This window comes from Gorilla gorilla, chromosome 9 (genome assembly GCF_029281585.2).
Source record: "Gorilla gorilla gorilla isolate KB3781 chromosome 9, NHGRI_mGorGor1-v2.1_pri, whole genome shotgun sequence".
Taxonomy (NCBI): domain Eukaryota; kingdom Metazoa; phylum Chordata; class Mammalia; order Primates; family Hominidae; genus Gorilla; species Gorilla gorilla.
In genome coordinates this window covers 80,861,349-80,884,891 of record NC_073233.2, presented here as the reverse complement: position 1 = coordinate 80,884,891, position 23,543 = coordinate 80,861,349, and the positions used below count along the sequence as shown (strand labels likewise).

General features: G+C 37.7%; 1 protein-coding gene across 3 annotated transcripts in view; it reads left to right on the top strand.

Annotated features, from left to right (window-relative positions):
• FCHSD2 (FCH and double SH3 domains 2) overlaps positions 1-23,543 on the top strand; it is a 306,616-nt gene that overhangs the window by 147,166 nt on the left and 135,907 nt on the right. For all 3 annotated transcript variants that reach the window (XM_019037195.4, XM_019037196.4, XM_055356755.1), the window contains 3 exons: positions 7,509-7,642; positions 11,526-11,580; positions 12,427-12,555. In XM_019037195.4, the coding sequence (XP_018892740.1) occupies positions 7,509-7,642; positions 11,526-11,580; positions 12,427-12,555 (318 nt within the window). The remainder of the gene's footprint in view (positions 1-7,508; positions 7,643-11,525; positions 11,581-12,426; positions 12,556-23,543) is intronic.

Genomic DNA, 23,543 nt, shown 5'->3' with positions numbered 1-23,543 from the left:
AATTGTACTACAATTATGCAGAGCCCCAGTTTATAATGGGGATTATGAGAATTATTACATTTTTCAAAATTATTTTCTGTATGCTGACATTTGCTTAAAAATTAGAATGAGAGCTACAATAACTTAAGGCTTTTTGCCGTTCTTATGTTTACTTAACCATACTTTTGTCCGTATCTTTCTCGTTTATACTAGAGTTTACTTACCTTCCTTGAAATATTGTGGTTCACATTTGTATAACGCTTTAGAGTTTGCAAACTGCTGCCATATCCATTATAGTCTCATTTGATTTTTACACAACCCTGATAGTATTTAAGTATTATTATTTTACAAATGATAAAACTAAAGCTAAAAATGTTAAAGAGACTTAGGTAGTAAATAACAGAGTGGGAACTTGAATATACTACTACTTCCTAATTCCAAATCCTGTACAATGCTTTTAAAACAAAGCTTAATATTGAAACAGATTTATAGAAAAATACATGTAAATGCCTTCACCATAGTAGACTGCTTAATTCTCTTACTCCTTTTATCTTGCTCCTTTTATCCTCATTCTCCCAATTTCCTAATTAATTGTTCATGTTTCTACATAACCTTTATGTTTATTATTTTTTATTATTTTGTGAATTTTCCATTCTGCTTTCTTTAATTATACATCTGGGTTTGGACATTACCCTTAAGTCCACAGTAAAAATTAACTTTTAAAATTTTTTTCTTAGGATAAATTTCTGGGGCATTATTACTGGGTTAGAGAACCTAATCATTTGTAGGACTTCGATGTGTTGGCCCAGGTTACTTTTATTTGTATTCTTATATTCAAGTTATTAGCAAGTTTATTATTGTGTCTCTGTCATACTCAGAGACTATACTTTTAACTTCTTCCTTTTTTTTTTTTTTGAGACAGAATTTTTCTCTGCTCTGTCACCCCTGCTAGAGTGCAGTGGCATGAACACGGCTCAATGTGGCCTCAACCTCTTGGGCTCAAGTGATTCTTCCACCCCAGCCTCCCAAGTAGTTGGGACTGCAGGTGCTTGCCACCACACCTGGCTGATTTTTGTACTTTTTTTGTAGAGACGAGGTTTCACCATGTTGCCTAGGGTGGTCTCGAACTCCAGGGCTCAAGATATCTGGCCGCCTCAGCCTCCCAAAGTGCTAAGATTACAGGTGTGAGCCACTGCACCTGGCCCAGTTTTTGGTTCTTAATATCAAAATTGTAGCCATGGACCCTGCTTTTAGCTCTTCACACCTGCAAACACAGCATTATTAGAATGTTTAGCACTTCTTTATTGGAGTGTCAGGTTGTCATCTTGTCATTTATTAAACAAAAACTTTGTATTTGATAAGTACTATTACAATTTAGGGGGAAAACAGCTTTTCGTTCTGCAAGATAAAAGCTTACTTTTAGTTTATATGTAACAAAATACTATTCGGCGATAAAAAGGAATGAAGTACTGACACCTGCTACAACTTGAATGAACCCTAAAAATGTTTTGATAAGTGAAAGAAGTGAGAAACATAAGGCCACATATTATTTGATTCCATTTGTAGTAAATATCCCAAAAAGGAACTCCATAGAGACAAAAGTAGATTAATTGTTGTTGGAAGTGGGGAGAAATGGGGAGTGACAGCTAATGGATACAGAGTTTCTTTTTGGGGTAGGAAAATGTTTTGGAATTCAAGCAGAGTAATGGTTGAACAACCTTGTCACCACTGAATTGTATACTTTAAAAAGGTGAATTTTGTTGTATGTGAATTATATGTCAATTTTTTAAAAGCTTTTAAGATAAACTACATCTATAAGATACAGTTTGCACTATATCTTTTGTTTTGTTTTGTTTTTTGAGATGGAGTCTCGCTCTGTCGCCCAGGCTGGAGTGCAGTGGCATGATCTCGGCTCACTGCAAGCTCTACCTCCTGGGTTCAAGCCATTCTCCTGCCTCAGCCTCCCGAGTAGCTGGGACTACAGGCGCCCACCACCACACCCAGCTAATTTTTTTGTATTTTTAGTAGAGACGGGGTTTCACCGTGAGTTTACATTATATCTTAAAACATGGTCATCACAGAAGTAGGGTACACACTTTAATGGGTTCCATAGTAAATGGTATCATCACATCCTTGCCGTGTGACTCGGAGTAAATTATTTAACATCTGAGTCTATTTTCTCATCTTAATGGGATCACTGCTACTACTACTACTACTGCTGCTGCTGCTACTACTACTACTACCTTTTTCATAGAGTCGTTTCAAGGACTAAATGTGATAATACCTGTAAAGTACGAAACATAGCACCTGTGCAGTGCCCACAAGGGGTCTTTTTAGAAGTAATAAGCATTCAGACTCCCTTGGCTCTCATAGGCCACACCTGACAAGAGGTTTACTGAGAAGGACACAGTACAGGAAACACAATTTGCCAGTAGGGAAGCATCTAGCATTAATGGAAATAATTCTCCCACTATTGTATGTCTCGGTCCACATAGCTGACCAGTTATTCTGTTTGGTCCTCCAAGTGACAGGTCTAGGACAAGGGAGTGAGACACATTTGCAGAGCCAGCTTTAGCCCCTAAAGGAGACTAAAATTTTTTACAACTCTATAGACAGAGCTTCCAGTGTCCCTGTAAGGGACATGTCCGGATACACCATACTCACAGAAGCCCAAAGCCTGGCTTTTCTATCCGATATTTATTTATTTATTTATTTTTTATTATACTTTAAGTTTTAGGGTACATGTGCACAACGTGCAGGTTAGTTACATATGTATACATGTGCCATGTTGGTGTGCTGCGCCCAGTAACTCGTCATTTAACATTAGGTATATCTCCAAATGCTATCCCTCCCCTCTCCCCTCATCCCACAACAGGCCCCGGTGTTTGATGTTCCCCTTCCTGTGTCCATGTGTTCTCATTGTTCAATTCCCACCTATGAGTGAGAACATGCGGTGTTTGGTTTTTTGTCCTTGCAATAGTCTGCTGAGAATGATGGTTTCCAGCTTCATCCATGTCCCTACAAAGGACATGAACTCATCATTTTTATGGCTGCATAGTATTCCATGGTGTATATGTGCCACATTTTCTTAATCCAGTCTATTATTGTTGGACATTTGGGTTGGTTCCAAGTCTTTGCTATTGTGAATAGTGCCGCAATAAACATATGTGTGCATGTGTCCCTATAGCAGCATGATTTATAATCCTTTGGGTATATACCCAGTAATGGGATGGCTGGGTCAAATGGTGTTTCTAGTTCTAGATCCCTGAGGAATCGCCACACTGACTTCCACAATGGTTGAACTAGTTTACAGTCCCACCAACAGTGTAAAAGTGTTCCTATTTCTCCACATCGTCTCCAGCACCAGTTGTTTCCTGACTTTTTAATGATTGCCATTCTAACTGGTGTGAGATGGTATCTCATTGTGGTTTTGATTTGCATTTCTCTGATGGCCAGTGATGATGAGCATTTTTTCATGTGTCTGTTGGCTGCATAAATGTCTTCTTTTGAGAATTGTCTGTTCATATCCTTTGCCCACTTTTTGATGGGGTTGTTTTTTTTTTCTTGTAAATTTGTTTTGAGTTCATTGTAGATTCTGGTTATTAGCCATTTGTCAGATGAGTAGATTGCAAAAATGTTCTTCCATTCTGTAGCTTGCTTGTTCACTCTGATGGTAGTTTCTTTTGCTGTGCAGAAGCTCTTTAGTTTAATTAGATCCTATTTGTCAATTTTGGCTTTTGTTGCCATTGCTTTTGGTGTTTTAGACATGAAGTGCTTGCCCATGCCTATGTCCTGAATGGTATTGCCTAGGTTTTCTTCTAGGGTTTTTATGGTTTTAGGTCTAACATTTAAGTCTTTAATCCATCTTGAATTAATTTTTGTATAAGGTGTAAGGAAGGGGATCCAGTTTCAGCTTTCTACATATGGCTAGCCAGTATTCCCAGCACCATTTATTAAATAGGGAATCGTTTCCCCATTTCTTGTTTTTGTCAGGTTTGTCAAAGATCAGATAGTTGTAGATATGTGGCATTATTTCTGAGGGCTCTGTTCTGTTCCATTGATCTATATCTCTGTTTTGGTACCAGTACCATGCTGTTTTGGTTACCGTAGCCTTGTAGTATAGTTTGAAGTCAGGTAGTGTGATGCCTGCAGCTTTGTTCTTTTGGCTTAGGATTGACTTGGCAATGCGGGCTCTTTTTTGGTTCCATATGAACTTTTAGTCTTTTCCAATTCTGTGAAGAAAGTCATTGGTAGCTTGATGGGGATGGCGTTGAATCTATAAATTACCTTGGGCAGTATGGCCATTTTCACGATATTGATTCTTCCTACCCATGAGCATGGAATGTTCTTCCATTTGTTTGTATCCTCTTTTATTTCATTGAGCAGTGGTTTGTAGTTCTCCTTGAAGAGGTCCTTCACATCCCTTGTAAGTTGGATTCCTAGGTATTTTATTCTCTTTGAAGCAATTGTGAATGGGAGTTCACTCATGATTTGGCTCTCTGTTTGTCTGTTATTGGTGTATAAGAATGCTTGTGATTTTTTGCACATTGATTTTGTATCCTGAGACTTTGCTGAAGTTGCCTATCAGCTTAAGGAGATTTTGGGCTGAGATGATGGGGTTTTCTAGATAAACAATCATGTCATCTGCAAACAGGGACAATTTGACTTCCTCTTTTCCTAATTGAATACCCTTTATTTCCTTCTCCTGCCTGATTGCCCTGGCCAGAACTTCCAACCCTATGTTGAATAGGAGTGGTGAGAGAGGGCATCCCTGTCTTGTGCCAGTTTTCAAAGGGAATGTTTCCAGTTTTTGCCCATTCAGTATGATATTGGCTGTGAGTTTGTCATAGATAGCTCTTATTATTTTGAGATACGTCCCATCAATACCTAATTTATTGAGAGTTTTTAGCATGAAGGGTTGTTGAATTTTGTCAAAGGCCTTTTCTGCATCTATTGAGATAATCATGTGGTTTTTGTCATTGGTTCTGTTTATATGCTGTTACGTTTATTGATTTGAGTATGTTGAACCAGCCTTGCATCCCAGGGATGAAGCCCACTTGATCAGCATATGTTGAACCAGCCTTGCATCCCAGGGATGAAGCCCACTTGATCATGGTGGATAAGCTTTTGGTGTGCTGCTGGATTTGGTTTGCCAGTATTTTATTGAGGATTTTTGCATCGATGTTCATCAGGGATATTGGTCTAAAATTATCTTTTTTTGTTGTGTCACTGCCAGGCTTTGGTATCAGGATGATGCTGGCCTCATGAAATGAGTTAGGGAGGATTCCCTCTTTTTCTATTGATTGGAATAGTTTCAGAAGGAATGGTACCAGCTCCTCCTTGTACCTCTGGTAGAATTCGGCTGTGAATCCATCTGGTCCTGGACTGTTTTTGGTTGGTAAGCTATTAATTGTTGCCTCAATTTCAGGGCCTGTTATTGGTCTATTCAGAGATTCAACTTCTTCCTGGTTTAGTCTTGGGAGGGTGTATGTGTCGAGGAATTTATCAGTTTCTTCTAGATTTTCTAGTTTATTTGTGTAGAGGTGTTTATAGTATTCTCTGATGGTAGTTTGTATTTCTGTGGGATCGGTGGTGATATCCCCTTTATCATTTTTTATTGCGTCTGTTTGATTCTTCTCTCTTTTCTTCTTTATTAGTCTTGCTAGTAGTCTATCAATTTTGTTGATCTTTTCAAAAAAACCAGCTCCTGGATTCATTGATTTTTTGAAGGGTTTTTTTGTGTCTCTATTTCCTTCAGTTCTGTTCTGGTCTTAGTTATTTCTTGCCTTCTGCTAGCTTTTGAATGTGTTTGCTCTTGCTTCTCTAGTTCTTTTCCTTGTCATGTTAGGTTGTCAATTTTAGATCTTTCCTGCTTTCTCTTGTAGGCATTTAGTGCTATAAATTTCCCTGTACACATTGCTTTGAATGTGTCCCAGAGATTCTGGTATGTTGTGTCTTTGTTCTCATTGGTTTCAAAGAAAACATCTTTATTTCTGCCTTCATTTCATTATGTACCCAGTAGTCATTCAGGAGCAGGTTGTTCAGTTTCCATGTAGTTGAGTGGTTTTGAGTGAGTTTCTTAATCCTGAGTTCTAGTTTGATTGCACTGTGGTCTGAGAGACAGTTTTGTTGTAATTTCTGTTCTTTTGCATTTGCTGAGGAGTGCTTTACTTCCAACTATGTGGTCAATTTTGGAATAAGTGCAGTGTGGTGCTGAGAAGAATGTATATTCTGTTGATTTGGGGTGGAGGGTTCCTATCAGATATTTATAGTTAATTTTTAGTTTATCCCAAATTGATGCAGTTTGCCTGCCAGGGTTTGTAAGCAATGTTGCCTAATAACACAGCTGACATTGTGTCTTCTCATCAGGTTTCTATTGAAACACAGATGTAGAAAGTTAAGCAAAGGCCCAGTTTCGTGCAGAGGGGAAAAGTTTTGTTTTATTTTGTGTTTTTTTAATCTTTTCCTTCACAGCCTAACACTTATTAAGTGCTTAATAAATATGAGTGATTATTTTGCTTTTATCTGTCCATGCAGAATCTTCTAGATGTCTCATCCCCTGTAGTCCTTTCTTAACACCTAACAGCTTCTGGGAAAGTCTAGCCTGTATGTCATATGGTTAAGTTTATTCTTGTTTTATCCTCATTCTTCTGATGTCCTTGCCCTCCTCCACACTATTCACCCTTGCACAATAGTCCCTCACCAGTGTCTCCTCCTGCTTTGCTGAGCTTTTGCCAGTCTCCACCAGTGCTATTTCAGGCTTAGAAGTTTTTAGATGTAACTGCTCTAAGCTGGCCTCAGGCTGGTGAAACTTCTAATTGGTTTGTTTCAAAGTGGGGTCAATCTCCTTTGGATACTCAGAAAGGTCCTGAGGCAGTGTTGCTTTGGCCCCGGTGTGTTTTAAGAGTTAATTGATTAAACATTGTTTTAGTTGTTATGTCCATCCCTTCTCCTCGAATGTATATGTGTATCCACGGATTTGGGCAGGGCATGGTTTTGAGTAATAATTGTTATGTGGTAGCCAGGTTTCATGCTTCTCTTGTTCACCTTGGACTTACCAAGTCAGACTACTCAGATTTCACTCCCTCTTGTCTAAGGGGTGAATTCTTCAGTACCCTTTGCACTGTCGGTTACCCAAACATAAAGAGAGACTTTGTTAAGATTATGGGGAAATACAGAATTGCCTTATTCTTTTGCTTTTATTATCATGATATCTCCAACAGTGAGAACATTTTTCATAGTTGCTCTTCCATGTCTTACCTTAATGTCAGTCATCAGCAGCACTCGGGTTATTTCTCAATGTATGGTTGTTAGGCAAATTGTGACACTGTTTGATGTGTAGTACTTGAGATGGAAATACCAGGATTTTAATTCACAGGATTTTAATCTGCAATTTGAAGGACACTGAAAGTACTGACTTTTCCCCTGGATTTCCATCCTGAAGGCATAGCGTATAGTCCTTAGGATGAAGTCATTTTCTGTAAGCCTGAAAACTAAAATCATAATGATTGTACTTTTGTATTTTACAGTGTGTGGACCAGTTGACAAAGATCCAAACTGAATTACAAGAGACAGTGAAAGATTTAGCTAAAGGCAAAAAGAAATACTTTGAGACTGAACAGATGGCTCATGCAGTACGAGAGAAAGCTGACATCGAGGCAAAGTATGTGTTTTAACATTTCTGAGAAAATTATTATGCAAATAAATGTTATTGTTGCTAATAGTTTGTTCTCTATTAGTAGTGAGCATGGACCCATTCTCAGGTAGTGGTGGTTTCATTTGACCTACATGTGTTATATACTTTAGGTCACATTTTTTTAATTGGCTGATTTTTGTCTGAATTAATATAGCAAAATGGGAATATTAGATTAGTCAGTTTTTCACATTAAATTGAATTTTGAAAAAGAAGGTAAATGAACATTGTATTTACAGACTTGAAAGCTTATCAAAAGCCTGAAGTCACTGCTATGTTGTCTGAATATCAGGGTTTAAGAGCCTCATTTTTCTCATGCTGGATTCTCAATCAGTTGTAGTTGGAAATTCCTGTGATCCTCAGGATGCCACTGAAGGTCCATGAACACATCAAGTGAACAAAAGCACTGACCTCCATGTAGAAACCCTGCCCCAGGCACTGTTTTTTTCTTTTACACAAGAATCTCGTGTATATATACATAATTTTTCATGTATGCTTTAGCAATTGTATGAATTCAATATATGTGAATTATAAGACCTTTTTTTAAGAATAAGTAGGAAAAGAAGGAACTGGCAACTGGTAATAGAGGGTGATATAAAGCAAGCAATATAATAGAGATTTTTGCAATGACAATTTGAGGAAAGATAAAAAGTTGATGAGAAAAAGCATGTTGTATAACTGGACTCTGAAGACATCTGTGAGAAGGAGAGCTGAGACTCAGGGTCAGTGCACTGACTGATGCAAAATCTAGGAGTCTGAACTCCTAGTCATAAGATCAGAAAGGCTTTGAACACCTGTACAAACAGACCAGCAAGGAGGGGGCTATCTTTCTAATACAGTTTTTATTCACAAGAAATGTAAGCAACCTTATAAGCAACTTGTGAAAATTCAGGGGCTCCGTGGTTTATCAAGGGCTGGTAAGTGAGTATTCATGAAGGACTTGATGTTACAGGAAAACACATTTAATATTTCTCTAATTTGTTTTATTGTATTTATTGTTTTATTCTTTGAACATACAAATATTTCCTGTACTTTTATAGAGTCAGTGAACCCATCTTCTCAATAAGACCTGAAGTTTTTAGATTAGATGTCCATTGGGAATATACTGTCATAGTCGTTTTTAGAAACTTGTTTTCTTAAACTTTCAGAGATCCTAGAACAGAGAATTGACAGATTTGTAAAGCATGTATAAACAACTAATTTAGCCACAGCCCACAGGATGAACATGAGCACAGTGGAGGGGCGTTTCTGAGAAGTGGGGATTTGATAGGGTCTGATTCACAGAGCTGATCACAAGGAATTGCCTTCTAACATGACCCAAATTCAGAGGGGATACAGCAAGCTAGATATATTAATATTAACTTTTCAACTATAGAGTAAGGAATGCCACTTTATCTTCATTTATTCGCTGTTTGTTGAATACTTTATATTGGATATGGTGAGTACAGAGATGAGTAAGGTAAGCTTTGTGCCCTCAAGGAATTTAAGGCCTAGAATTAGAAACTCAAAGAAATTAAGTGCCTAAAGTCACTTAATATTAACTAATAACTTACTTGCAGTAGTAATGTGAAAACACTTTTAGGAAAGCCTAGAAAATATAGAGGTTAATTTTGCCTAATGATAAAGGAAAGCTTTATAGAAGAAGTGATGTTTGGATAGAATCTTGAGGAATGAGTATAAATCTAAGTAGAGATAAGGAGGAAGATCAGGAAGGGGAAGTTAAACTGTACTACCTATAGTTTTTATAGATGATTTGATAGATGGTGTGGAGATGCACACATTAGGAGAGACCATAGAAGGAAGAGGGATACAATTTGAAGGAGATGATGAATTTCATTTTGGATATGTTTATTCTGAAGAGCCTGGGAAACACTGGGGTGAATATGTTTGGAAGGTAGTCAAATATCTGGCACTTAAATGAGAATTTGGGCCTCAAGATCTCGCTTTGAGGGTCAGTTGCCTATCAGATGGTAGTTACATAGTATATAGAATAGATGAGAAGTTGAGTTTGGAACCCCAAGGAACATTAATTTTGAAGGGTAGGTGGTAAAGAGTAGCACACGGTATAGTTCATTATTTGTGTAGTGTTTGGGTGTAAAAATCCTGCCTTATTTTTTCTAGATTGAAATGTTTGAGAACAGGTACTGTTTTATTCTATCTATCACTAATACCTACCTTAATACTACACAAGAAGTATATTAGGATTAGGAAATAAAGCAGAAGCCAGAAACTTAAAACCTTATATTGGAAGATCTACATGCAACTCAGCCTATTTGGGTAATGACTGTAAAAAAAGGAGAACTGGAAATATCCCCAAACACAGTCTTATTCTGAAAAGGCTTTCTTAGAGATTTGAGTTTGTGGCCTTTACTTTTCTAGATAAAATGAACAGGAATATGATTAATAAAAGTTAAATAATTGGGGCCGGGCACGGTGGCTCACGCCTGTAATTCCAGCACTTTGGGAGGCCGAGGCGGGTGGATTACAAGGTCAGGAGATTGAGACCATCCTGGCTAACATGGTGAAACCCCGTCTCTACTAAAAATACAAAAAATTAGCTGGGCGTGGTGGCAGGCGCCTGTAGTCCCAGCTACTTGGGAGGCTGAGGCAGGAGAATGGCATGAACCCAGGAGGCGGAGGTTGCAGTGAGCAGAGATCACGCCACTGCACTCCAACCTGGGCTACAGAGCGAGACTCCGTCTCTAAATAAATAAATAAATAAATAAAATAAAATAATTATGAAATATGACTATGACAAGGTAAAAAATAACAGGAATCTTTTAAACCCAATTTTTTTAACAATGGGGAAGTAGTTGGGCTGCATATGTGTTCATCCCTGAATGTTTTCTCTTGTTAGAAAAATAAGAGGCTGCTTTTCCTATCCTCTTCACACTGGCTTTTCAAAGACTAACTGCTCCATCATCCAGTCCCAAACTGGCCAGCAACTTTACTTCATGAGGCACAGCTGCCAGCACATGTATTGAATTCTCTCATGGAAATCACCCTGACACTGAAGTCAGGACAAACATTGCAGCTTTAAAAAAAAAATCACTGGTCCTGGGAGTGTTGCTTGTTCCCTAGCATTTGTCTGTTGACTTTCTCCATATGGTTATCTGCAGCTGTTTGGGTAAAATCAACATGTTTGTACTACCTATTGTTAGATTATGGTTACTCTCCCAAACTGAAAAAGGATCAAGGGAAATAAGAACCCAAGAGTGGGAGAAGATTACATCATACAGGGCAGAGAGTCCCAGGACTTTCTCAGTAAGTTCAGAATACCCCCTTAGAGCAGAGGAGGCACACAGGCAGGTACCCAAACAAGAAGTACTTTTAATGGGGGAAATAATAGAAGTAAGGACTTCATAGAGCCTATTGATTGCATTATTGCATTCCTGGTCTTGTTAGAGTCTTTCACACACAGCCCTGAAAGTTTGCTGACGCTTGCCTCCATAGGTTGATCGTCCCTGGGTCTCTCTAACCTTTGCAGGAACTAAAGTGTATGAAGTTGTATGGTACTGAGAATAGTCTATAGTTTGATGGCTCTTGTTTATTAGGAGACACCAATATATTTTGATTTTTTTTTGGTCAAGTTTTTTTTTTTTTTTTTTTTTTGGTCATTCTGGATATTTGTCTTATATTAATCCCAGTATTTCCTGTTTTACCATGATAATAAATTCTTCCTGTAGTAAAATAAAGGAAAATAATCATTACCCTTGGTTTTCCATTTTTTCATTCTTTTTTAGAGCAGTATCTTCAAAAAAGATTATTTTTAAAATTTAATAATATATTTAGTAATTTTATTGTGATATAATTAGATGATTTTATTAAACATACTTTTCTATTTTTATTATAGATCTAAACTTAGTCTTTTTCAATCAAGAATCAGTTTACAGAAGGCAAGTGTAAAGGTAAGTTTTCAATAAGTGTATTTCACAACTGAGAAACCTCTTAGCTTGTAAAACAGAGAATTGGATCTTTGAGGGTGGAGGTGGATTATTTCTACCTTAGAGAAGCATTTTAAAGTCACTGACTCAGGAAGGAACTTTCCCTCCCAGTTCATGGGAGTTTTGCACCCAGCTATCAACACCTTGGACACACTTGCTTCTCAAGACTGCATTAGGGATAAGTTTCTGGACCTTACCTGCTTAGGTAGCCTGTTGTCTTTAGCTCTTAGTCCAAGAGACTTAATCCGGGGGCTTTGGAAAGCTCTACAAAATCTGTTTCGTTTAGATTTAGACCCCTGAGTGATATTCTGGGCCAGATGTGAGTGAGTTTTTCCTTCGGAAACTTCACACTGTGGAATGCCTGATTAAGTAAGCTTAGAGACCTGGCTGTGGCTGCCAGCCTTCAAACTAGCATGCAGTTCATCTGTCACATTAGGAGTGCTGATTTTTAAAAAACTGTTTTCTAACTCCACTAGATTTTACCCATACCTTTGAAGATAAGGTACTTATTTCAGAACCTGTATTTAGTCATTTGAATAAAATGGGCGAAATATTTTTAAGTTATCTACAAAGCTTTAGAAGTATGTTAAGCAAATATTTGAAAATGCTCCTGCCCTGTATAACAGTTCTAGTCACTGTTTCATTCCTCAGTAGTGATGAATAATTTTTATATACGTATAAATGTTTTCCGCACGTGGTTACCTTTATTCTTGTTGGGGAGCCATTAATTGCAAACTAAGAGTAGGATTCCTATGCGTTTTGCAGTACAATATCAGTTTGCACTGATTATTTTATTTTGCTATGTTTTAGTTAAAAGCCCGGCGATCTGAGTGTAATTCCAAAGCTACCCACGCAAGGAATGATTATCTTCTTACCCTAGCGGCAGCAAATGCACATCAGGATCGCTACTATCAAACAGATTTAGTTAACATTATGAAGGTAATACAGCTTTCATATCTATGGTAATTTTACTTCATTGAAAACAAAAACAACTCAAGTTGGGTGTTGGGTTTATGGGATTGAATCTATAAAAGAGTAGCCAGGCTATGTTGCATCTCATTGGAATATACTTGTTATTGTTTGGATAGCATCTGTTTCAGATAATTTGGAATTAATTTTTAGTTAAGAAAATGTTTACAGACAAGTCACAGTAAAGGATTATATTATTCCCTAGGTGCGGCAAACATTTGTTATCTAGTGGTTATTGATGTAGAAGATACAAGAGTGATGTAAAAAATAAAATAATAACTCAAACTGGGAAACTACTTCTGAGCTATTTTATGAGACTCATGTCATGGTTTCAATAAATTATTGAAGCTAGGCAGAATCTTCAGGTATCTTCTGAATCATCGGAGAAAGACATATTTTAGCATAATTTTTGTTAGATCGTATCTGTATTTTTTGAAAAATTTTTATAAGAAAAGTTTTATGCAAAAGAATATTTCTATTAAAAATGTATTTTTATAGTGTATCTCTTAGCCTGAATTTTTTATTAACTAGAATTTTGGCCACAACTATGTCTAATGATAATTATGAAGCTTTTTTTAATTTTAATTTTTTAGAGGCAAGGTCTCGCTCAGTTGTCCAGGCTAGAGTGCAGTGATGATCACGGCTCACTGCAGCCTTGAACTCCTAGGCTCAAGCAATCCTCCCGCCTCATCCTCCTGAGTAGCTGGGATCCAGGCGCATGCTACCATGCCTGGCACCTTTTTTTTATTTTTAGAAACAAGAGTCTTGCTATGTTGACCAGGCTGGCCTCAAACTCCTGGCTTCAAGTGATCCTCCCTCCTAAGCTTCCCAAAATGCTGGGATTACAGGTGTGAGCCATTGTGCTTGGCTATTTTTTATTTCTAAAAAAAACTTACATTTTTAAAAAATATCATTACGTTTATCCTGAATTTATAGGTAAAATTGCACATTACTATTTGATGATTTTGAGCTGCATACGGGACAAACAAAAGAATATGTTCAGTGGCTATATGAAGATGTCTGTCCTCTGGGTATTACTCTGAAATGCAGATAGATTAGATTACAGTTTGTGTACCCAAACTTGATCTAGCATTTCCCTGTTTATACCACCTATGATGTGTCTTTAACTTTCACTGAAGTAAAGAGAAGATGGTAGAGGAAAAGGAAACCTTTGTAATCTGTTGCCAGGTTTCTCCCTTGTTGCTGACGGGCAAGCTCTGCTTTGGATTGTATCTGTCATTCTTTCCTGTTTTCCCAAAACCCAAACATTTTATCATTTTGTTTTTTCTTATTTTCAACCCATCCCCCTCAAATGTATTGTTCTTAATGACTAACAAACACACACATTGCTGTAGTCGAACTGCTTAATTTACAAATCCGCAATTGTGAATGGGGATGCAGCCAGAGCAGGTGCTCTTTTTTCTGCAGTAGCTCTGGGAAAGAGGTCAACTCTGGCCAGAAACTGCAAGTTCTTTCCTTGAAAGTAGAGATGGGACAGTTCTCAGGACCTTCAGGCAAAAACAAGAGTGTTGAAGGGAGTCAAACTGGACTACAAAGTATCCTATTGCAAAACGTTTTTTCTTTCCTTTTTGTTCACTGCCTGAAATCCCCTTTTCCTAGCTTCTGTTGTGACTTCTGCTTATTAGAATACAGGTTAGAAAATATAGAGACAAGGAACTGTTTTGTCATCTCAGATGAAAACTCTGCATATATTTTCCATAAAGTATTAGACCTAGAGGTTTAGGTGTTTTAGTATATATATTTTTTGAGACAGGGTCTCGCTCTGTCATAACAGGCTAGAGTGCAGTGGCTTGAACATGGCTCACTGCAACCTGAACCTCCTGGTCTCAAGGGATCCTCTTGCCTCAGCCTCTCATGTAGCTAGGACCACAGGTGCCTGCCACCATACCCAGCTAATTTCTTAATTTTTATTTTCGCAGAGGCGTGGTCTCACTTTGTTGCCCAGGCTATTCTTCAACTCCTGGGCTTAAGAGATCCTCCCACCTCAGCCTCCCAAAATGCTGGGATTATAGGGGTGAGCTACTGGGCCTGGCTGGTTTTAGTATCGTATTAGGTATTACATAGTGCTTCAGACTTACAAGGACCAACAGTTTCAAAGAACACATTTACTAAAGATGATTTTTAGCACAGCTTGCACTTAAGGTTGTAATTCACTATATCCTATATATGTCTACTATTATATCAAAGCTGTATATTTTTCCCTATGAATATTTTTAAATGAACATTATATTAACTTAAGCAACAGCAAAAATAAAATCCTATTTTTTTCTATTGGATCTACAGCTAAAAAAGATGGCCTTCAATAAACCAGGAAAAGTACATTCTTATTTGGGGGATCTGCTCTCTGCCTAAAGCAAAGAGGAAGTTAAAGGGCCTGGCCAGCTCACAGATTAATATATGTTCTTGAACTTACTTTGAAGTCTTTATGCATATATTTGATCAGCATTGGGTAGGTTATGCTTTGGGGTATTCATTTAATGAAACATTGTGGGGTACTAAACTGATTAAAAATAGAGGCAGGGGTTGGTCCCTCCTGCCCCTTAAAAATGAGAAAACATACTTTCAGTTTTCATGTACTGTGCATTAACTCATTTTCTTCCTCATGCTAATTCTATAGTCTGCAGTACAGGAAAACTCCTATCAATCATGCTGTTAGCTACTTAGTAAATTTCCACCATTGAATTGTCAGTGGCCCTTAGATGCCTTTCTTGAAAATATCTGTTTTTCTGAATTAATGTTAAGGAAATATCTATTTTTCTGAATTAATGTTAAGGTGATAATGCCCTATATGGGTAGCTTAAAAGCAGGGTATTTGATTTGTTGGTTTAATCATACACATTTAAGAGCCTCTTACAGCATGCTAACTACTGAGTTAGGCTTTGGGAAGAGACAGATGAGTAAGACATACTACTTATCCTCAAAGAGCTCAATATGGTAGAAGAGAGTGAGATGTATATATATACATACACATATGTATACACACACATATATGCATATATATACACATACATATATATATACACATACATATATATATATATACACACACACACATATACATATATACATGATTGCAAATTAGAGTGATGGAAATCACTTACTGCTGGAGGACTGTGGTTAGTAATAATAATAGCTATCTTTTTTATTGCTTAATATTGCCTTGGCATTATCCTAACCATTTAATACATGTTATCCTTTCTCATTTTCTTTGTTATCCTTGTTAAAGTTCATAGCTCATTATTTAAATAATACTCTAACTTATATTCTTATCTTTGCCCTTCTTCAAATGAAATGAAATCATAACTCTGATGAGCCCCCGTAACTGGATAATCTGTATCTAAGCAGCCAAGTACTGCTGAAGAAAAGTTTCGACGGAGCAGATTCATGATCATAAATTAATAGATGAACCAGTGCAGCAGTTTCAACACTGCTTAGATAGCCTACTGTCTTTTCCCTAGTTAACTTTTCCTACTATTTTTAACAGTTATTTCAACTTTTCCCCCCTCTTCAAACCCCAAACTTACCCCTTCTCTTTTATGCTTAGCAAGTGGGTTTTCTTCCTAATTTACAGAGACGATAGAAACCGTTGGAAGACAGCTTCAATATTGTCCACTTCATCTGTGTTGAAGACTCTTCCAGAGTCTCAGTAGCAGTTGTTCCTGTCTAAAGGTGATCTTTTCACCTCAGCTTTGGATTATATCTCATCCCCTCCTGCCTTCTTAGGGAACAAAACAATTATTTTATGTTCTCTTCGTATTTCCTGGACATTCTGTTCTTACATTAGCAGTTATCTTGGTGATAACAACCCTCATTATAACTGTCTTTTGAGTTAACATTCTTCTAATCTGGACTAGTTGCCCTCTGTGTCAGATGCAAGTATTTATCCTGAGATCTTCCTATATGTCTTTGTTGTGTTAGATCTCCAGTTTTCTTTATGATATGTCTTATTTTTTTCTTGATTTATACTGTCCTTTGGTAGAGCACATCCTCCAGTACCTTCTTGCGAAAGTGGGCATGGGAAGTAAGTTTTTTGAGATACTATGTTTATGAAAATGGTATATTCTTTGCTTGTACTTGGATATAGAATTAAAGGTTGAAAACTCTTTCATTGAAACATTGGAGTCCATACCTCATTGTTTTCTTCTTTACTGTGTAAGTATTGAGAATCCAAAGCCATCCTAGTTCTTGATTATTTGTATCTGATCTAATTGTTTGTTTTTTCTTTTTTTAGAAGTTTATGGAATATTCTCAGTGTACCCTTTGATTTCTTGGATTAATTCTTCCCTTTTGTTTTCTCTTTCTGGAACTTCCCATTATTAAGATATGATATCTCCTAGCTTGCTTCTTTAAATTTCATTTCTTTCTTATTTTCCATCTTTGTCATTATGTTGTACTTTTTGGGAGACTTCTTCAACTTTACAGTTTCTTTTATTGGACTTTTAATTTTTTCATAGTAGTTTTAATGTATGAGGGTTCTGTTTTCTCCACATCCTTACCAGCATTTTTTATTGCTTGTTGTATTAGTTCATTTTCACACTGCTTTAAAGAACTACCTGTGGCCGGGCGTGGTGACTTACACCCATAATCCCAGCACCTTGGGAGGCCAAGGTGGGCAGATCACCTGAGGTCAGGAGTTTGAGACCAGCCTGCCAACATGGTGAAAATCCATCTCTACTAAAAATACAAAAAATTAGCTGGGTGTGGAGGCATGCACTTGTAGTCCCAGCTACTCAGTGGGGCTGAGGCACGAGAATCGCTTGAACCTGAGAGGTGGAGGTTGCAGTGAGCTGAGATCGCACCACTGCACTCCAGCCTGGGCGACAGAGTGAGACTTCATCTCAAAAAAAAAAAAAAAAAAAAAAAAAAGAAAGAAAGAACTACCTGAGACTGGGTAATTTATGAAGAAGAAAGGGTTAATTGACTCAGTTCCGCATGGCTGGGGAGGCCTCAGGAAACTTACAATCATGGTAGAAGGCAAAGGAGAATCAAGTACCTTCTTCACATGGGGGGTAGGAGAGAGGAAGCGAAGGGGGAGGTGCCACTTTTAAACCATCAGATATCGTGAGAACTCAGTCACAATCGTGAGAACAGCATCAGGGAAATCGCTGCTATAATCCAGTCACCTCCCACCGGGACCCTCCCCCGATATATGGGGATTACAATTTGAGATGATGAGATTTGAGTGGGGACACAGAGCCAAACATATCACCTGTCTTTTGGATAAAAGTCATTTGACCTGGGATGACATGCTATCTAATTATAGTTTTGACTTGTATTTCTCTGATGATCAATGATGTTGAGCACCTTTTTATATGCCTGCTTGCCATTTATATGACTTTTTTTGAGAAATGTCTATTCAGATCTTTTGCTCATTTTTATTTTTATTTATTTATTTTTCTTTTTTTATTATACTTTAAGTTCTGGGGTACATGTGCACAATGTGCAGGTTTGTTACATATGTATACATGTGCCATGTGGTGTGCTGTACCCATTAACTCGTCATTTACATTAGGTATATCTCCTAACGCTATCCCTCCCCGCTCCCCCCACCCCATGACAGGCCCCAGTGTGTGATGTTCCCCGCCCTGTGTCCAAGTGTTCTCATTGTTCAATTCCCACCTATGAGTGAGAACATGCGGTGTTTGGTTTTCTGTCCTTGCTATAGTTTGCTCAGAATGGTGGTTTCCAGCTTCATCCATGTCCCTACAAAGGACATGAACTCATCCTTTTTTATGGCTGCATAGTATTCCATGGTGTATATGTGCCACATTTTCTTAATCCAGTCTATCATTGATGGGCATTTGGGTTGGCTCCAAGTCTTTGCTATTTTGAATAGTGCTGCAGTAAACATATATGTGCATGTGTCTTCAGAGCAGCATGATTTATAATCCTTTGGGTATATACCCAGTAATGGGATTGCTCGGTCAGATGGTATTTCTAGTTCTAGATCCTTGAGGAATCGCCACACTGTCTTCCACAATGGTTGAACTAGTTTACAGTCCCACCAACAGTGTAAAAGTGTTCCTATTTCTCCACATCCTCTCCAGCACCTGTTGTTTCCTGACTTTTTAGTGATTGCCATTCTAACTGGTGTGAGATGGTATCTCATTGTAGTTTTGATTTGCATTTCTCTGATGGCCAGTGATGATGCTTTTGCTCATTTTAAAAATCAGATTATTAAATTTTTTTTTCTTATAGAGTTGTTTGAGCTCCTTATATATTCTGGTTATTAATCCCTTGTCAGCTGGATAATTTACAAATATTTTTTACCATTCCATGGGCTGTCTCTTCACTTTGTTGATTGTTTACTTTGCTGTGCAGAAGTTTTTTAACTTGATGTGATCCCATTTGTCCATTTTTGCTTTGATTGCCTGTGCTTACAGGGTATTACTCAAGAAATCTTTGCCCAGTCCAGTGTCTTAGAGAATTTCCCCCAATGCTTTATTTTAATAGTTTTGGGCTGGGTGTGGTGGCTCACGCCTGTAATCCCAGCGCTTTGGGAGGCCAAGGCAGGTGGATCACAAGGTCAGGAGTTCAAGACCACCTGGCCAATATGGTGAAATGCTGTCTCTATTAAAAATACAGACATTAGCCAGGTGTGGTGGTGGGCACCTGTAGTGCCAGCTACTCAGGAGGCTGAGGCAGGAGAATCGCTTGAACCGGGAAGTGGAGGTCGCAGTGTGCCGAGATCATGCCACTGCACTCCAGCCTGGGCAACAGAGCAAGACTGTCTCAAAAAAAAAAAAAAAAAAAAGTTTCATAGTTTGAGGTCTTAGATTTAAGTCTTTAATTCATTCTGATTTGATTTTTGTATATGGTGAGAGATAGGGGTCTAGTTTCATTCTTCTGCATATGGATATCCAGTTTTCCCAGCACTTTTCCCCCAGTGTATGTTCTTAGCACCGTTGTTGAAAATGAGTTCACTGTAGATGTGTGGATTTGATTCTGGGTTCTGTCTTCTGTTCCATTGGTCTGTGAGTCTATTTTTATGCCAGTACCATACTGTTTTGGTTACTATAGCTCTGTAGTATAATTTGAAGTTAAGTAATGTGATTCCTCCAGTTTTCTTTTCCCCTAGCCTAATTATTCTGAAGAATAAGATCAGGCCAGGCACAGTGGCTTACACCTGTCATCCCAGCACTTTGGAAGGCGGGAGTGGGAGGATCGCTTGAGTCCAAGAGTTTGAGACCAGCCTGGGCAGCATAGTGAGACTTTGTCTCTACAAAAAAATTTAAAAATTAGCACATGCTTGTAGTCCCAGCTACTCAGGAGGCTGAAGTGGGAAGATAACTTGAGCCCAGGAATTGAAGGCTACAGTGAGCTATGATCCTGCCACAGCACTCCAGCCTGGGTGACAAAGTGAGACCTCATCTCTTAGAAAAAGGAAATAAAAAGAATAAGTTCATGTTGATATCTAAATACAAGTATTTGGACAGATTCCCCAAGAAATACTATTTATTTCTTATGCCAGTAGTGATTAGAGCAGATACTGAATATATCTTTCTCTGTCTGTATATTATTAGGCAGATTTCTTTAAACTCTAAACTAAAACAAACAAACAAAAAACTATTGCTAGACCCTGGAAATCAGATAACTGATTTCATCAAATCTACAGAAATCAACTCAGCTGGTTTGTGGTGAGATAATTTGTTCCTCTCATGTTCCTTTTTCATAGCATGTTCTTGTGCAATATATGAACTAACATTTTTTAGAAGCTTGTGAAATATTTTCTTTGTGGTTTGGATGAGGAAGAATGAGATACAGTGTGTCATAGTAGAAAAGAGAACAAACGTCAATTTAATGGAAGATTTTTTAAAAGCTTAGTAATTCTTAATAGGATTTATTTCTAGACAAATATTTCTTCAGTGGAAGCCAAACATACATTGACTAGTTGATAATTTGGTGAAGTAATAAAAGATAAACATCTTTCTGTATGGCAGAAATCTAGAAAATATAATTTGACTTATCTTTTGCAGACTTTTTTTGATCAAATGAAGAGAAAAACATTAATATACAAATCCTTTCTAAAATTGATACCTAATAACTATATAGTGTATGTGTGATATTTTGATGCATGCGTACAATGTGTAAGGATCAAATGGGGGTAATTGAGATATCCATCATCTAAAATATTTATTATATATCATGGAGTGTTGAGAACATTTCCAAATCTTCTCTCCTACCTACTTTAGAATATACCATAAATTATTGTTAACTATAGTCACCCTGCTGTGCTATTAAACAGTAGAATGTATTCCTTCTATCTGACTGTAATTTTGTACCCATTAACCAACCTCTCATTGGCCCCACCTTCCTATCCTTCCCAGCCTCTGGTAACCACCAATCTACTCTCTACTGCTGGATATATATCCAAATGAATGGAAATCAATATGTTGAAGAGATGTCTTATAGCACTATTCACAATAGCTAAGATGTGCAATCAACCTAAATGTCCGTCAGTGGATAAATGGATAAAGAAAATGTAGTATATATACACAATGAAATATTATTCAGCCATAAAGAAGATTGAAATCCTGTCATTTGCAATAACATGGATGACCCTAGAGGACATTATGTTAAGTGAAATAAGCCAGGAACAGAAAGCCAAGTTCTTTTTCGGCTTTTCTGGCTAAGCATTAATTCCAAAAATCTTCCTCATTCATATGTAGGCGTATATAACTCATCTTTTTTATTTTGAGTTGTGGCTCTTCTGGTTTCTCTGTCGTCTCTAGCTCTTGTACCTCTGATTCACCTAATGTCTGTTCACTTAATAAATTAGCATGGAAGTCTTCAATTCTATTAAATTCTGCTTAATTCTGCTTTAATTCTGTTAAATCTCTGCTTCTCTTGCTTTATATCCTTTTTTTTTTAATGCCCTCTTTCTTGGAGAGAGTAATCATTTGACTCAGTTCCCATAAATACCATATGATTCTCAAATCTGTCTGCAGCCTGCCCTTTAATTATTCATATTTGTGCCTTTACCATTGGTACTTGTGAATACTTAAAGTAACTAAAAATAAATGCATTTTAAAATTTTGTTTCTCAGTCCCAGTAGCCATATTTCAAATGCTTAAAGGCCACATGTGACTAGTGTCTACCATGTTGGACAGTGCAGATATAGAACATTTTTGCCATCTTAGAAAATTCTATTGAACAGCAGTGCTCTAAAGCTTATTTTGTTTTTACTTGTTATGGTTTGAATGTCATCTAAAGTTCATGTGTTGGAAACCTAATTCCCAATGCAACAATACTGAGAAGTGGGACTTTTAAAAGGTCATTAGGTCATGAGGGCAGAGCCCTTATGGATGGATTATTGCCATTGTTGTGAGAGTGAGTTATTTATTACAGGAGTGGGTTCCTGATAAAAGGAAAAGTTTGGCCCCTTTCCACTTTCCCTCTTGTGTTCTGTTGCTCTTCTGCTTTCTACCATGGGATGATACAGCATGAAGGCCCTTGCCAGATACAGGCCCCTACACCTGGACTTCCCAGTCCCGAGAACCATGAACCAAATAAACGTCTGTTGTTTATAATTACCCAGTTTGTGGTATTCTGTTATAGCAACAGAAAATGGACCAAAACATTTGTTTTCTTCCATCCCGCCCCCCCCCCCCCCGCCCTTACCTGTCTGTTATCAACTCTGCTGGTCATTTTTCCCAGTAACCACTTGGTTATATTTGATTATATCACAATTAATTGCTCCTTAATTTGCACTCTAGGTCTTTACTTATATCTTGTTAAAGAACAGAGGTTGGCAAACATTTCCTGTAAAGGGACAGATAATAAATAGGCTTCTGTGTTGTGGTTACTCAGTTCAGCTGTTGCAGTACAGCTATGAATGTGGCTATGTTCCAGTAAAACTGTACTTACAAAGCTGGATGATGGGCTGGATTTGGCCTACAGGCCTTAGTTTGCCCACCCTTGGTATAGAACTTTAAAAACTGTGTTATGAATGTTCTAACTATATAAATATGCTGAAGATAATAAAATGAGTACCCATTTACCCAACCACCAAGCTTCAAAAATGAAACACTCTCAGTACAGTGGAAACCTCCCAGGTGACCCCTCCCAAAACATCTCCCTTATCTTCAACAGATTGTAACTACCACTCTGACAATATATAGTGTTGTCTTAGATAGTATCATGCCCTGTGATATTATGCAACTTGCATTTTTCCCATTCAACATTATATTTTTTGAGATTCATTTGTATGAATTTTTAACTTTCTTTGTTATCTTTGCTATATAGTATTTCATTGTATATATATATCATAAATAATCCATTTTCTTTTCATTTCTTTTCTCTTTTTTTTTTTTTTTTTGAGATGGAGCTTTCCTCTTGTTGCCCAGGCTGGAGTGCAATGGCACGATCTCGTCTCACCACAACCTCTGCCTCCTGGGTTCAAGTGATTCTCCTGCCTCAGCCTCCTGAGTAGCTGGGATTACAGGCACATGCCACCACACCCAGCTAATTTTGTATTTTTAGTAGAGACGGGGTTTCTCCATGTTGGTCAGGCTGGTCTCGAACTCCTGACCTCAGGTGATCCGCCTGCCTTGGCCTCCCAAGGTGCTGGGATTACAGGCGTGAGCCACCGCGCCCGGCCATAACTTACCCATTTTCTTAATGGAAATTTTAGTTATTTATTGTTTTACTGTTACAAACAGTGCTGTTATCAACAGTCTTGTACATTCTCCCTGGCTCACTTGTGCTAGAGATTCTTAAGGGAATATACCTAGAAGTGGTATGCATTAGAAGCTGTACAAAAGAGTGCCAGCTTACAATCCTTTTATTGTACTTTTCAGCATTGTTTGCATATCATTTTAAGCTCGGGAAGCATTTGAGTTTGTACTAGGTGATAGGCACTTGGTGATACAGAGATGAATTGGATGTGATCCATACTGTCATTGAGCCAGAAACAAGGTTATTCTCTGGTGCCGCCC